This window comes from Schistosoma mansoni, chromosome 5 (assembly GCF_000237925.1).
Source record: "Schistosoma mansoni strain Puerto Rico chromosome 5, complete genome".
Lineage (NCBI taxonomy): Eukaryota > Metazoa > Platyhelminthes > Trematoda > Strigeidida > Schistosomatidae > Schistosoma > Schistosoma mansoni.
The window spans coordinates 7726696-7743774 of NC_031499.1; the positions used below are offsets into that span (position 1 = coordinate 7726696).

Consider the following 17079-nt stretch of genomic DNA (forward strand, 5'->3'; position numbering starts at 1 on the left):
GCATGACCGAGCGCCTTCAGCTAGGTGAATCCATTAAAACTAATTTGGTCAGCATATAATGTCGAAGAGCTATTTATTTTGGGGATTTATTTACTGCTACATCAGGAATGTTGTGAAATACTTTTTGGTTCCTGTTGTTCACAAGCTGATGTACAACCATAATGAAAACAACACTTAAATAACTCTGAGTCTGCATAAATCCATCTTAAAAGAACGTTATATAACATACTTCGGTTATTCATGACAATTTTTTTTACTGCGAATCATGAAACCCATCCACCTCACATTGGATCAAAACAACAACTCTTATGGCTTTATGTAAACTTTATCTAGACACATTCAAAGCATTTGAAGTTATATGATTCATTTAACGTACTTCATTTGAACATTGGAACTAGTAAATCTTAAAATTCTTAGACACTTCAGTAAACTTACTTCATCTGACACAGCTATAAACTCATATCAAGGAACATATCCAAGACTATGGCATCCGGGAACCAGTTCTGCCCAACGATGACAAGAAGTAGGATTTTTGATCTTCAATATAAAAAATTCTTCACCAATTATACTTCATCTATAAACGCCTTAACGGTGTTGAAGCGTAAGTTGAATGAAACTTTATTAAAAGTTATTTGCGAACGGGGAATTAAACTTTCATTAACGACGATTTCATATCTTATCAATGCAAATCGGAATGTACTATGAGAGAATGAAGCATTTGAGATGCTACACAACAATGTGCTTTAAACGGGCATTTGTGGAAACAAATGCGAAAAATGAACCAACGGATTCAATGAATTGCTAAACAGCATCACAACACATCTAACTAACCAACTAAATGATGAATATATAAAGTACACTGATGACTAGTATAATTAAAATTTAACTCATCAGTCTTCGGAATAGAGGATATGAAATAAAGCGATGTATTGAATCCGCAAATACTGATTTACCTCTACAAACCATATGTCAGTCGAAATATCACAAATGGATGTTCTGGATAGTTTTAGCAAATGATCGAGTTGTCCAAACAAGGTTGCCTTACAATGGACATCTGGAGAAGATAAGCCTAGAATAAAACTCAAATATTATTACGTATTTAAAAATTGTTGATCATTTCGGGAGTTTGGAAATGTTAACACACCAAAACTTCATGAAGATAATTCAGTTTGTTTTATTGTACGAAAAAACATTTGATAACCTTGATATCTATAACGATTATTTGAGGAAATTTAAAAATGAACAAAAATTGTCAAAACATTTTTTATTATTTAGTAAGCTACTCAGAGTCAAAATTGTGAATACCGTCGCTATAAATAAAGCATGGACTATTCTCAGCACTCCGATAAGACCGTTAAACTTTCTGAACTACTTGATCTAGCTCTTGGAACACCTGATGTAATCGATATAATATAAATCATAAATTTATTTTAGCCAGGGTCGGTTAACTTCGGCATACTGTATATCATTTTATCACATATTATAAAGCACCTCAAAATCGGCGATGTGGAGCCAGATGTAGAGAAACCTTCAAATGAACCACAGTCACGGAACGATGCAAAAATATCAACTTCTGATTTGACCCCAAATATTTTCCATAACATTCAAGTAAGTTTGGGTTTATAACAATTAAACTTCTGTTGTAAAATTTCATTTTTGAGATTATTCAATTAACGTTCAAAGTATTTTTTCCAGGTTTATTTCAAGGAGCCATGGTACAGCTGGGTCAGGTATTAAAATCTTCCTTAAGTAGCCATATATTGTATAATTAATCAAAATCGGCTTCTGAATAAATAATGTTGTTTTTGTCGTCGTTAAATATGTTTAATTCGGCGTTTAAAACATTCCACAAAATAACGAAGGTGTAGTAATATGTTCTTCAAGCACATTTTAATCTGAAAAATTATATCAGTTTTGTACACTACATAGTGAGATGGATATTATGAGCAAACATCACTAATTAGGTATACGAATAATATAACAAAATAGTAACATATGATTTATCGCCTTCAGTAGATATGTATAGTTTTTTCAATACTACATTTTCATGCTTTTGGGAGGGTCTGAATTTTATACGGTTGTAAAAACTTGATTTTTGAATGTTTTCTGTCGCATGGTATCCTTTTACAATGAATATCATCGTTTTTTGTGAGCTTAAAGTGTAGGAGAAGTAACGTGAGATGAAGTAGCTAGCTCAGAAAGAGGGACATAGTTGAGAAGTTAAGCTTTAGATTGGATACTGGTAACTATAAAGTGATATCAAGCGGATCGTAACCCGAATTCGCTATCCTCTCAGCATAAAATTTCCAACAGTCAAACGTGTTATAAAATGAAAGCACATTTTGAAACGGCACTCATAAATGTTTTACAGCTTAATTTCATCCAAGCCAAAACTATTGAAATAGATTTTAACCAAAGTTTCAAGTTTAATAAAGTTTGTGACTAGGGTTAGTTTTATTCATAATGTTTTCTTATAATGCAGCTTAATTTTCATTTGGAGAAAGATAATAATTTAATGGGAATGTTGTGGTTATTTTTTTATCTGACCCCTATTCCCCAATCGTAAAACAACGAGTATGATTGTTAATCGAACCCGGGACATTTAAGTGGTAGATGTTTCTTTTACTAATCCGAAATCTGATGACGTATGCCAAATAGTAGTTTTTATTAAGGTCTAAAAGAATTCTAACTATAGTAACTTAAAGTGATGGACTAGTGCATCAGGTTTGACCCTTTTCCAGACAAATGGTAAAATGACAAACCTTTTGAGCAAAAAATTAAACAATACCAAGAAGATGATGGAAATTAATAAGAACTTTGAAATATGAATAAAAATTCATTTCAACACTCACCTTATGCTCTACCAAATATTTCATAAGACAAAAGTTTGATCTAAGTTTTATTTAAGCTTGACATTTATGTAATATTATTTGATTAAGAAGACAACCATACATTCTATTTCATATAAATGAACTACGAGTGGTAACCAAATCCGTGGTGTTTGGATATTAGTGCTAACAAGTTCGGTCTGGAATATTTATAACACGCTCACTAGTCCTAATGACTAATAGTTAAAATTTGTCACTATTTAGTGTTATGCAGTTTGAAGTGGTTAGTAAAACGATGAGACAAGAGTGAAAAGAATTTTGTACTGTGAGATGGTCTAGTTCTCTTTCTCAACTTTGATCACACCCCCAGTGTGGTGAAAGTAAACTCATGTGTGGTAAACCGACAAATTATTTTATGCAAAATCCCACAATGCCTTTTTAAAATATGAAAACCACACATTGAATGCATTATTTGCAAATTTTCCGTGATTCTTCCTTTACGTAATCTATCACTCCTCCTTTTCTCATGTTATTTCGGTCGCTCTCTGTTTTTATTCTTATTGTTTTCATTTCAGTCTTCTGTTTATAAGCATTATACTTCCAATTCTTGCTAAATACTATTCAGATTTGTCCGAATAGGTAGCGCACACCACACTTGTAAGTATATATATATATACATATAATGAACTGTGATTACAGCACATGATTTAACTTGAGACTAATGACAATGAGTAAAAACCCCAGTGTTCATCATCATCGTACTAAGTAACCAAGCACCTAGACCTATTCAGTCTCTTGATTAAAAATCGCGAATTTTTATGGCAAACCTCAATACCCTTGTGATTATATTGTAAAGCAAATGACTCTGCCGGATACATATACCGTTGTCGTGCACTGTTATAAGTAATTGTTAATAATTCCTCGGTGAAGGATCAAAATAATGTTGTATAGCAAAAATAGTGACTGTTATAAATAAGGTTCCGTAGCTATTTATGATGCTTTTATCATCAGAAATTTCAAAAAACGGTTGGAACAACGAATAATATCCACGAACTGATTCACATTTTATGCAACTAGTTCGTTTCACTATAATATACTAAGTCATTGGATAGTTAAAAATTTTCACACCTGTTAAAAATAACGTAACAGGGTATGAACAGCTGAACTGTATTACCTTTGTTAAAGCTAACAGATGACATTCATAAAGAAATCATAAACCTTTTTACTACTGAATAATCATGATAACAAAGAGTGGTTGATAATAACCAAAACATCTTAGTATACACAATATCAGTCACTACCAAGCTAGCAATTCATTGCAATTATGTTTTCACTTAAAATTTCTCCCCGATCATTTTGAATTTATGGTTCTAACAGATGACTATCTTAACCGATGGTTAAAGAATCAGGGTGACATGGCTCAAAATCGATCACGTGTAGGTGTATACACTCTCTGTGTTCCCTTAAACTATGAGATTGAAATCACTTCACAATTTTCTTTCTTTCTACGAACTGATTCTTTCTTCTTGTACTATGTCCTTATACACAATCTTTCTTTTAGATATTACTACCACTGAATTAACTACTTCTATGAATCTGGTGTTGATCTTGTTATGTTACTGAGGTATGGCAACTTGAACCGATGTACATATGTGCCTTGTGTTACGTTGTAGCTGACTGACCGACTGACAATAATTTTGATTTTGATTACTCTTAAAATGTCTTATTTTTTTAATATGGAAATGATCTTTACTTCCATATGGAGGTTGATTTGATGATCTACTTGATGGTAATAATCAATCAAGCAATTTTAAAGGTTTCTTAGTTTCTTATTGGTATTTAAGCCTCATGTATCATTTTTCTTATAAATAAAACTATGATAGATTGGATTCGAGCTAAGTATATGTGAATAAACCTCATTGAAAATTGACTGACAAATGAAAAGCAAACTGATAAACCGTCTACTAACATTTAACGTGATGTATTCACCCGGATACTAGAATGATGTCTTCTTATATGATTATTGATTTTATCACGGTTTTGTTCCATAATTTCTCGTGTTTTTCGATTTTTTAAAGTGAGTGTTGTAACTATGTAGCCTGTCATTGTTGTCCATTACATTACATTTATTGGTTCCCCAACTTTTGAGGAAGCATAAATTGGTGAAATGCTCCTTACCACAGTTCTAGAGTGTAGACAGAAGGGCTTTCATGTTTTTTTATGATCCATTGCAAATATGTAGTACAGGGAATTCCTAAGGTTCGGAATCAGGATCATGTTAATAATGGACTGTATAAAATTCAAGATCACATTATCCCTCAGAATGTACCACAGTAGCGGCATTTGTGGTATATGGCAGCATTATTAGTGAAGGCTCGGATAGATCTTTATGTATCCAGTGTAGTTAGCCAAATGTGAAGTTTGAATGTCATTTCGGTACCAAGAAGAGTATTACTGGGAACTAAACAACATCCCGTCATTTACTGGACATTTCCATCACTTGGAACAATTATTACAACTCAAATTCGATTTTAAACAAACTATTCAAATACAATCATAATTAATTAAGTTTAGATTTATTACAATATGGACTTTCTTACTTACTTACGCCTTATACTCCTCATGAAGAAGCATAGGCCGCTCACCAGCATTCTACATCCAACTCTGTCCTAGACGATCCTTTACAGTTCTTACAGTTGTTATTCATCCTTTTCATATCTGCTTCTATTTCCCGGCGTAATGTGTTCTTTGGCTTTCCACTTTTCCGCTTCCCTTCAGTATTCCAAGTTAGTACTTGCCTCGTGATGCAATTTGTTGATTTCCTCAATGTATGTCCTATCCACTTCCACCACCTTCTCCTAATTTCTTCTTTAGCTGGAAGCTGGTTTGTTCTCTCCTACAAAAGGCAGTTTCTGATGATATCCGGACAGTGAATGTTGAGTACCTTGGGTGGACAACTATTTATAAATACTTATACCTTCTTGATGATGATTGTAGTAGTTCTTCACGTTTCAACTCTGTACAGTAGAACTGTCTTGACATTCGTATTGAACATTGTGACTTTGATATTGGTTGACAGCCGTTTTAAGTTCCATATGCTCTTCAATTGTAGGAATACGGCCCTTATTATAATCTGGAGGTATTTCAGAATAGTAACTCTTCAAATGAAAGTCAATCAATGATAATCATTCAACTTAACTGTTTTGAATTCATAAACAAAGAATCGATTAGTTGCCTATGTCTAAAACTAGTACATATGTACTAACATATATATATGTAAACAAGTAAACAAGCTTGATAAGGTATACAAAAAAAACTATTGTTTTAATTATGATGACCATTGTTATTGAAAGAAAAACAATGTCACTTTTCTAGATACCATAATAAACAAACAAACAAACCAAAATAGATAAAAGTTTTCTCTTTAATTGTTCAATGACTTACCTGAATTTTACTTGTGAAGATTGTAATAATATTAATAGTTAAGTTAATGAGTGAGAACTGGGTCGCACTGAATAGCTATTTCATCCTAGTATGAGTCTCTTCAGCAGTAAGCATCCAAGATCTCCACAGAATCTCCATTTCTATAATTATTATAACGACTTGCTCACTATTGACAAGCTTCCAGATAGATTTCATGGAGTTTTAATGAGAGTGCAGTCTAATCCATGTCAGGTAGAGACATTTATCTACCTCAAACAATGGATTAATGTTTACGTGAGATCATAGATCGATTGAAGTTAGACATAAACACCGTTGCATATCGATCAGCTCAGTAGTCTGAATATTAAGCGTTCGCGTGCGAGATCGAAGGTCCTGAGTTTGAGACTCATGTGTGGGATCGTGAATGCGCATTGCTGAGGAGTCACATACTAGGACGAAACGGACAGGTTTTCAATTGTGATCTAGTTTAGATGGACTCATGAATTCAACTGTTAAAATTTTTCAAAGTTGAAATCATGAGTTGATTGAAGCTAAATCATCATGGAAAACCAGGGCACTGGACGGCCGTTTCGTCCTATTATGGGACTCCTCAGCAGTGCTCATCCACGATCCTGCACTCGCGAGGTTCGAACCCAGGACCTACCAGTCTCGAGCCAGAGCTAGACCACTGAGCCGGCATCCAAAATTTTATTTATTTAAATAATGCCGATAATCTGGTTTGTTTGTTTTGTAAATGTATAGTTATGTCTTTTTGAAAAAGTACTGAATTCCAAAACTTCTTCAAGTAAAGCATCAGAGACTTGTCGGTAGATGAGTTCTTGAGGTTTTTGGTGAAAAATGGTAGCTAGTAAAAACTCTGATCATATGCAAAGAGCTACAATAAATTGTGAATTGACTAATGTTTGCTATCAATACTTTTGAATTCTAACTTAGCATTTCAAAAGACATACTCTTACAACGAACATTGAAATGTTCTGATTTTTGGTCGATTAAATATCTCCTGACTTATTCGCCAATCACAATACGACTTTGACAATCTTAAAACAGTACCAAACTAATGACGTGTTAACCGGTACGATCAGCCTAGAGTCCTTATTAATCCTTCTTTCCTAACCCTGCCTGTTGAGTACAGAACACCGATAGCAGTTTCCATTATATGAATCTTATATTTTAGATATACTTGGTTTATATACAAGCCAAACTAGACCACATCATACCTTAAAATGGAAATTAATAATTATACGGGATCAAGTCAAAAGTGGTTGTGATTATAGAAAATTGTAACTAATAGACTGGGAACAGCTAGTATTATATCCGTACACATAATCTTTCTTTTATATATTACCTACATCGATGTGACTACTTCTATGAATCCGGTGTTCATGTTATGTAATAAGAATATATATACTATAACAGTCCATAAATAGTTCCTAGAAGTTATTCATAGTTCAATCTACGCTAAGATATGACATGAAGGTTTTAAATTTGATACCTAATAGGGTAATGGGAAGTTCAGCGTTCCGTTTTTCTAAATTATCGGTTAACAGTCTTCAGCAAAACTAATATATCAGTGAGGGGTTGTGGAGATTATTAAATTTTTGATTGAGATCATCAACCGATTGATGTTAGACCACCATTGAAAACCTGAAAGAACTGGACGGCCGTTTCGTCCTATTAGGTATATTAGAATTTATGCAGACAAACAAAATCTCCACAATCCCATACTGATAATTAGCATGTACTCACTAGTGACTAGCTTCATGAAGGATTTCTCAGAGTTCTAGTGAGAAGCTGTGATCAATGGAGTTGATCCGTATAGATAGGTATCTACGTCAGTACAATGACAGATAGTCACGCAATTTCGTGGACCAGTTGAGATTAAGACATTAACACCGTTAGATCCCGGCTCACTGGTCTAGAAGTTAGGCCTTTGCGCTCGAGACCGAAAGCCATGGGTTGGAATTCATCGAGCGGAGTTGTGAATGCACAATGCCAAGGAGTCCCACAATAGAATGAAACGGCCAGGTTTTCAATGGTGATCTAACATCAATCAGTTCATGATCTCAATCGAAAACTAATTCTGTTTTAATATTATAAATACATACATATACACACCTAATTGATTACTTCAATATCATATTACTAATGTGCTTGAACAAAATCAAATAAATCACTATTGTGAATGTCATTGTTCCATAATCTTCATCTTTATAAAATGTATGTTTGTATATCCATATGAAATATAACCCCCCCCCACTATTAGTTGTTATTTATCAGATTACTTATTTTTTGTGTTATTATTTTAGTAACTATGGTAAAGTATAAAAGTGAAATTATTTTAAACAAAAGTTATATGTGATTTTGTTTATTTTGGTAGAACGTTTTTTTCCAATGTCTTTAACATTGAATAAAGTGAATGATGTAATAGATAGATAGATCGATCGATAGGTAAATAGTCCTAATGTGTTGGTGTCTGACGAAATCTCAGCACGGATTCAAAAGACTCGTTTGGCTTTTGCCAACTTACGTCACCTACGGCGAAGACGAGATATCCGTTTATCAATTAAGGGACGAGTATACTGCGCAGCTCTCGCTCTGTTCTACTTTACGGCTGTGAAACATAGCCATTAAGAGTAGAAGATACTCGTAAGTTACTAGTATTTGATCACAGATGCCTTAGAAATATTGCTCGCATATGCTGGGATCACTGGGTAAATAATAGTGAGGTTAGGTAAAGGTTATTAAGGAATGATGGTAAATCAGTTGATAGGGTTGTAAATCTTCATCGACTGAGATGTTTAGGTCACCTGTTACGTATGACTGAACACCGATTACCATGACGTGCAATGCTGAATGGTGTTGGAGACGGTTGGAAGAAAGTTAGGGGCAGCCAAACCAAAACTTAGTATCAGTCATTGAAGTCATTAACTTCTAGTCTGAGCTATGTTGGTAGATGCAAAGTTATTGTTTGGGGTCTGTATGACTATCGTAACCAATGGTTAGAGACTCTGTGTGACATGGCTCATAATCGATCACAATGGTGTAGGTGTATACACTCCTTGTCTTCCATTAAACTATGAGATTAAACTTACTTTATATTTTTCTTTCTTCCTGTATAGTATCCTGAAACACAATCTTTCTTTTATATATTACTAATATCGATGCGACTACTTCTATGAATCCAGTGTTCATGTTGTTGTGCTAATGAGGTATGGTAACTTGGACTGATGCATATATGTGCCTTATCCTACATTGTACCTGAATGATCAAGATCTTAATTCATTAAAAATTAAAGGATCAATAATGTATACGTTTTGTTCATATTTCATGTATAACCATGTTATTTTCTAAAATAAAAACCTATTCAGAAGGGGTTTTGTGGAGATATCAGTATTTTTCATAGTCGAAACCATGAGTCAATTGAAGATAGACCACCATGGAAAACCTGGAATCACTGAAGGGTCGTTTCGTCCTATTGTGGGACTGCTCAGCGCCAGTGCACATTCACGATCCCACCTTACGAGATTAGAACCCAGGACCTACTAGTTTCGCACGCGAGCACTTAAGCACTAGACGACTGAGCCTGCATCCAACGTTGTTAATGTCTAACTTCAATCAATCCACGAAGTTGAGCAACCGTTCACCGATTGTCTTCAGTGAGTTGATATCTCACAACAGACGTGGTCCTGAGTTCGAATCTCATTAGGCGAGATCGTGGATGCGCACTGCCACTGAAAAGTCCCACAATAGGATGAAACGGTCGTCCAGTGATTCCAGGTTTCACATGGTGGTCTAGCTTCAATTGACTCATGATTTCTTTTTTTTCTTAAATCAAATTTTCAATGTTTCTTTTCATTTTTCTACAACTGGAACTTATTTATTGAATAGTTATGAATAATAATAATATATGAGGGTTTTGTTTTGTTTAAACGTATGAACTGACTACATTAAAATAACCCTACATGTATGATCATTTGTGACTTTACATTATGGAACATAAAATGGAATAAATTAATGCCAAAAATAAAGGTAATCGATATTAGTGAAAGTTATATAATTTCTTCAATTTATTCATCAGTGGAACAATGACAGTTCATTCATTCATCTTTTAACCAATAGGGTATGTACAGGCTTGAATTGTAGTAAACAAAACACTAGTTAGAGACAATGGAATGTAATTGACACGAAGATTACAGACTATTTCACTAGATCCTTTATTTCAGTTCTTTCCTTATCGATCTTCTGCCAAACTACATTCTTTGTCTGACCATCACCATATACTACTTATATGGATATAAGTAGACCACACTACACGCATCCCCTCCCTTTAAAGCATTCGTTCATGCAGCGGTTCTGCTTGCCATGCCACTTTATTCTTTCACTGCAGTCTGTGTTAAACTTTCCGTCAGGATGTCGAGTCTGCGGTGAGCTGACCTCCATAGCTCCGTCGACCTGTCGGGGCACCAACATCCGACATCCACTTACTATTGTTTTACTTGAATCTTCCCATTGATGTTTTTATAACTGCAAACTGATCAGTCTGTCTAATATTGACATTTTTTTAATACTATACATATCACTTGGATGTCACTGATGAGTTCAAAAATCGGACGAAATATGAGTTATAAATTCCATAATGGTGAAGGTGCATTCACTCTTTGTGTTCTGCCAAAAATTATAATCTTCTGAATTCCTCATGTCTTTATCTTTTTTCTCTTTCCAAATTTATTACATTGGATTATACTCCTTCAATTCCATCTTCAAATCCTAATCTTTCAGATAATTCTTATACTCTTACTACTTCTATCACTGTTGGATTTGAATCGATAACTTTATCTCTGTGCTAATGTGGTATGGCAATTCAAACTGATGTACGTACGTACGTACGAAGTTTGACGTTGTGACTGACTGACTGACTGACTGAAATACCACTATTAACCACTATCCATCTATAATTATCATCTTACATCATCTTTATTCTTTGATTCTTTTTAGAAAAGATTAACAACTATAGAATCTCAATTAACATTATTAAATTCTTTACCAAATAATGAAGATATAATCAGTTTAATTAATAAAGATAATAATAATAAAAAGAATAATCATTCATTGGATACATTAAATGATGATTATAGAATAGTAACTAATTTATGGCAAACTGTACAAACTAATAAACGTTTAGATGCTACAGAAGAAGGTCTTCATCGAGTAAGTTCATCATCATCATAATAATAATAATCTATGTATGTTGTACTTAATCAATTCTATTATGAAAGTTGAATAATATCTACATAACCCCTTCTCATAATCATCAACATATGCTCACCAGTGATTGGCTTCTCCAAAAGGTATTTCCTGAAGAATTCTAGTGAAAAGCAGTGACAAGTGGAGTTCAACTAAGTCTGTTGTGAGATAGTAACTCATTGAAGATAATTGGTGGATATGTCGTTCAATTTCGTGGATTAGTTGAAGTTAGACTTTAACACCGTTGGATGCCCACTCAGTGGTCTAGTGGTTAAGCGCTCGCGCATGAAACTGACATGTCCTGGGTTCGAATCTCGTTAGGCGGGATCGTGGATGTGCACTACCACCGAGGAGCCCTACAATAGGTTGAAACGGTCGTCCAGTGCTTTCAGGTTTTTCATGATGATCTAGCTTCAATTGATTCATTATGTCAACTATTAAAATAAATAAGTTATTAAAATAAATGACTGATATGCTAAACAAGGATCATAAAAGATCATGGATTAATTGAATTTAAATAATAACATTGTTGAATACTGGCCAGCTCAATGATCTAAATCTTAAGCGTTTGAATGTAAGATTGACTGTTTTGTATTTAAGTCTAGCATACGAAAATCGCGAATATGTATTATTGAAGAATTCTATAATAGGACAAAACAATCATCTAATGCTTCCCCTTTAATCAATGGTTATCTAGTTCAGATAGACCAAATGATTAGTGTTGGAGAATGCTGGTCGGTGGCCTATGCTCCATTGAGTTTGAAATATAAAGATGTATCCCCTAGAACAACAGGAATAGTGTATGTTGTAATGTCAATGAATCTTCTTTCAGTATTAGTTTTTCGTGTTGTTACTTTACATTGAAGAGATTTCAGTGATTCTAGATCTCGAATATTCAACAATAGAATGACGTTTTCATAATAATGATATTGGTCATTAATGAAAGGTTAATGTTAATTAGTTGAATGTATTCAACAGACAATTCTGCTTCACTTAAGTTTCATACTAGTTAACATTCATTATCTATGTTTCCTTGTAATCTTGAAGGAATTTGTTATCTGAACTGGGATTCGAACCCATATCATCCAAATCTACAGTCTAAGGTATTATCATTGAGTAATTTGTCTCTGTATTGACTGATCACTGAATAGTGAACTAAGTAGTCATATAACAGTATGAACAACAGAATTCGATCACTAACTATTAACTTAACTACACAAAAATAGTATTGGAATCTTAATAATATCCACTGCTTATTGATGTGTCTGATTAACTCAGGATCTTATAAACTCATGGCGGCAATCCCAAAAGGTTCTGTATTAGATCCTTAGTGACGTTTGAGATATACATTGCCAAAAAGTCTCATACTTGAACAAAACTTCTTTCCAGTAGTTTCCTGCTATTCAATGAATACTTGACTAAAGCTACTTGATGATATAAAGCTATAAGACTTTAGTGACGAATTTTTGGAAATCTGTTCTTAATTTTGCAAAAGTTTACACTTCAAACCAGCATCAAATGAAATACTGACTAAATGACTCAGTAAGAGTAATGTTCGTTGGTATAATATATATCAAAATCATCGTTGATAAACAAGGAGGATCGAATGTAGATGTAAAGGCGAAGATTGGCAAAGCAAGGGAAACATTTCTACAATTGAAGAACATATGGAAATCTGAACAACTGTCAACTAACTTCAAAGTGAGAATCTTTAATACGAAGTGTCAAGACAGTCACACTTTACGGAGCTGAAACTTCGAGAACTACTACATCCATCTTCAAGAAGATACAAGTATTTATAAACAGTTGTCTACGCAAAATTCTCAACATTCACTGGCCGGATACAATCAGCAACAGCGTTTTATGGGAGAGGGCAAACCAGCTTCCAGTTGAAGAGGGAATTAGGAAAAGACGTTGGAAGTGGATCGGAAATACATTAAGGAAATCACCAAACTGCATTACAAGGCAATCCCTAACTTGTAATCTTGAAAGGAAGCGGATAAGAGGAAGGTCAAAGAACACATTATGTTGGAAAATAGAAGCAGATATGAAAAGAATGAATAACAACTGTAAAGAACTGAAAAGAATTGCCCAGGACAGAGTTGGATGTAGAATGCTGGTGAGCGGCCTATGCTCCTAGACGAGGGGTAACAGGCGTAAGTAAGTAAGTAAGTAAAGGGATAATATCGGCATCTCACCAATAGGCGCATCACATTTGAAGCAAAAACAGAGAACTTAAGTATAGTTCAAGCAGAAATCTGAAAAAAGAGTTTTCTAACTTCTATTCGAAGAATTACATTACTCCCTTTTATTTAATTATATGAACAAACAAGATGTGCGTGTGTATGAGAACCCTATCCTATTGTTGATATCCATTTTTATTTCTATATTTAATGTTTTTATAGTTAAGCTCCTTGACAGATGACCTACTTGGACAAATCAAGAGATTTTCAGAACAAAATAAAGCATTGAAATCTGCACTTGAAGAAGTAAGTAGTATAAATTGTTTGCATTAATTTTCCTTCATATATATCAATATTTGGGGTTTTTTTGTGGAGATTCTTAGTAATTTTTTTTTATATAGTTGAAATCATGAGTCAATTGAAGCTAGACCACCATGGAAAACCTGAAAGCACTAGACCAGACTTATAGGTCCTGCGTTCGAATCTTGTGAGACGGGATCGTGGATGCACACTGTCACTGAGGAGTCCCACAATAGGACGAAACGGTCGTCCAGTGCTTCCAGGTTTTCCATGGTAGTCTATCTTCAATCGACTCATGATTTCATCTATATCCATATTTAACGTATCTTGGTTCCTTAGAAAGATATAGGTAGATAAGGATTGACTTTGGGCCTTTTTGGTTTATTAGAAACCTTACAATATAATAAATTCATGTTATTCAGCAAATCATGTTCATCTCGCTTCATTTAAGTATCTAAATATAAAATTTGAACAAGAACAGTAAAATGATGCAAAATTATTTTAACTACTTATAAGTAGGTAAATTTATTATTCATAAAAAATAAGCGACAGTGATAAATAATTCATATATTTTGTAAAATGAGCTATTTCCTATTCAACTACAAAAATTCCTTGATTGATTATATTATCAATATTCTACGCCAATCATATTATGTTTTTAATATGGGTAAGTTTTTGTATTCTTCCGAAACATATTTGTGATTGATAGTTTTACTTTTATCTTAGTGATATCATTGATTTAATCGAAGGGTAATTAGATAGACAGGTATTTCTCATTTTGTTTACCAAGTCATTTTACTGTCCTCAATTAGATCACACTGATTCTAGAGAGTTCTTTCCTTTTTTAAATTATTAGACTACGGTGAATAAAGTGCGATAGAAAATTAGTTTATAAGTTGAGATTTTAAACTTTTAAACAGAATAAATCGATCTTTGGCTTTTAAAATACTCAGCTATCTATCTATCCACACCATCTATCTATCTATCTATTTATCTATCTATCTATCTATCTATCTATCTATCCACACCATCTACCTATCTACCTATGTATCTATCTACAGCATTTATCTACCTATCTATCCACACGAGCTATCTATCTATCAACACCATCTACCTACCTATCTACCTATGTATCTATCTACAGCATCTATCTACCTATCTATCCACACGAGCTATCTATCTATCAACACCATCTACCTACCTATCTATCTATCTATCCACACCATCTATCTATCTATCTGTCATAATGACAACAGGTAATTTCAAGTTATCTGAAGTTAGGAATTGTTAATAACTATCTTCGAATTCCGAGATCATTATGTGATGTGGATGCGCACTGCCAGTGAGCAGTCCCACAATAGGACGAAACGGCCGTTCAGTGATTCCAGGTTTTCTATGGTGATCTAGGTTCAATTGACTCATGATTTCAACTATGGAAATACTGAAATATCCACAAAAACCCCTTCTGATCTAAAGCAATGAATTTATATGCTAGGTAACATAATACATGTTTATTCATTGAAATATGTTATAGATATTTGGTTTTTATCACTGAATATTAACTGATGATACTAATTTTTTAAAATGAATTAAAAATAATCTCGCGAGGCGGGATCATAGATGCGCACTGCCACTGAGGAGTCCCACAATAGAGCAAAAAGATCGCTCAGTGCTTTCGGGTTTTCCATGGTGATCTAGCTTCAATTGACTCATGATCTCAACTGTATAAAAATAATAATCTTATACACTTAGTTACTAGTCTTCACTAGTTTTTTTTATTTATTCCTATCTCCGTGCCACTGGATTAGTATCAACTGAAGACTGAATAAATGTGTTAATTTGTTTATGCTTAAATGTTAAAATGCTATTGACACTTCCTTCATGGAGGCATCTAATACAATTATCTCGTATAAAGACATACCCAAATTGTAGATAGGACTAATACATACGATATCAGGAAATTGACAAGCTACATTTTCAGATCAGCTGTTCGAAAAAAGTAACATTCCAGATAACCATTTACTTCATGTGTCGTCTTAGTAGCATCTCTGAACCCATGGATATGTGCAGCTAGCATCTCAAAATCACCTAAGAAGTAAAGATAATAATCAAAATTATACTGAATTTGAAGTTTCTATTGTTCAAATAAACGTCATTGCAAATCAAAAACACCTAGGGGGATTCTTTTCTTTTCTTAGTTTTCATGCCTAAAACTAATAACAATTTACGCTGTAGCTCCTGGCATCAGTAAAGGAAGAATCGTATTCTTCTGGTCGGTTATCAAACGATGAAAGCTAGAGTTTTTTTAATAAATGAAACTCAGCAGCTCATCATTATGACTTGTTAACCATCTTGATACTATATAAAAGCCTTCTGTCAGCAGAATAAACATCTAGGACTCACAACCACTACTAACAGGATGTTTAGATTAATAGATGCTTCGAAACAAATCTTCGTGTCGTTTAATAAGTTTTTGATTGCTAAGGATGGCTCTGCCTTTTGCATACATATTTCATATATATAAGTCATTTGAATTTTAACCACCGTCTCGTATTATGTTATAGGGAAAAGTCACATCCCCACAAGCTCTCAGTTGTCTCAATAGTCCTATCTCTATCGAAAATCCTTCACCAATGGAAATCTCTTTGAATATCATATCAGCTTTACTATTTGAGATGTATATGGTTGATAACAATGCTGACTAGAAGTGATATTGCCGAACTGAATTCATGACTTATGTAGATCCGGTAATCGGCATTTTATTGACCGGAAAAAGTGACTTATTCATTGATGAGAAAAGGATATAGATGAATAATGGATGGTAGGGGGGGTGTTTCTAAACGAATTTCCTATTTAAAAGATGTTATTCTATGTTCCGTAATTGATCAGTCTCTTATTGACATATGTGCATTCTATGCGGACTGCCCCGATATTGCCTTCATTCACAAGCATTATAAGCAAAGATGAATAGTAGTCAGCAGTGCAATCCAGAACGCTCCACTTGTCCTCTTTGGGGATAGTCAGCTGGATTTACCTGCATCTCAGAGTTGATGTTTACTGTGAGGCCATTCGTTTCAACC

At 33.9% G+C, this 17079-nt stretch overlaps 1 protein-coding gene across 1 annotated transcript in view; it reads left to right on the top strand.

The window, feature by feature from the left end:
• Nucleotides 1–1323: 1323 nt before the first annotated feature.
• Nucleotides 1324–17079, top strand: part of Smp_144020 (hypothetical protein) — a gene marked incomplete at both ends in the record, with an annotated part of 93329 nt that continues 77573 nt past the window's right edge. Inside the window, 3 exons of the mRNA XM_018797787.1 lie at nt 1324–1398; nt 1489–1608; nt 13922–14005. Of these exons, the coding sequence (XP_018652794.1) occupies nt 1324–1398; nt 1489–1608; nt 13922–14005 (279 nt within the window). The remainder of the gene's footprint in view (nt 1399–1488; nt 1609–13921; nt 14006–17079) is intronic.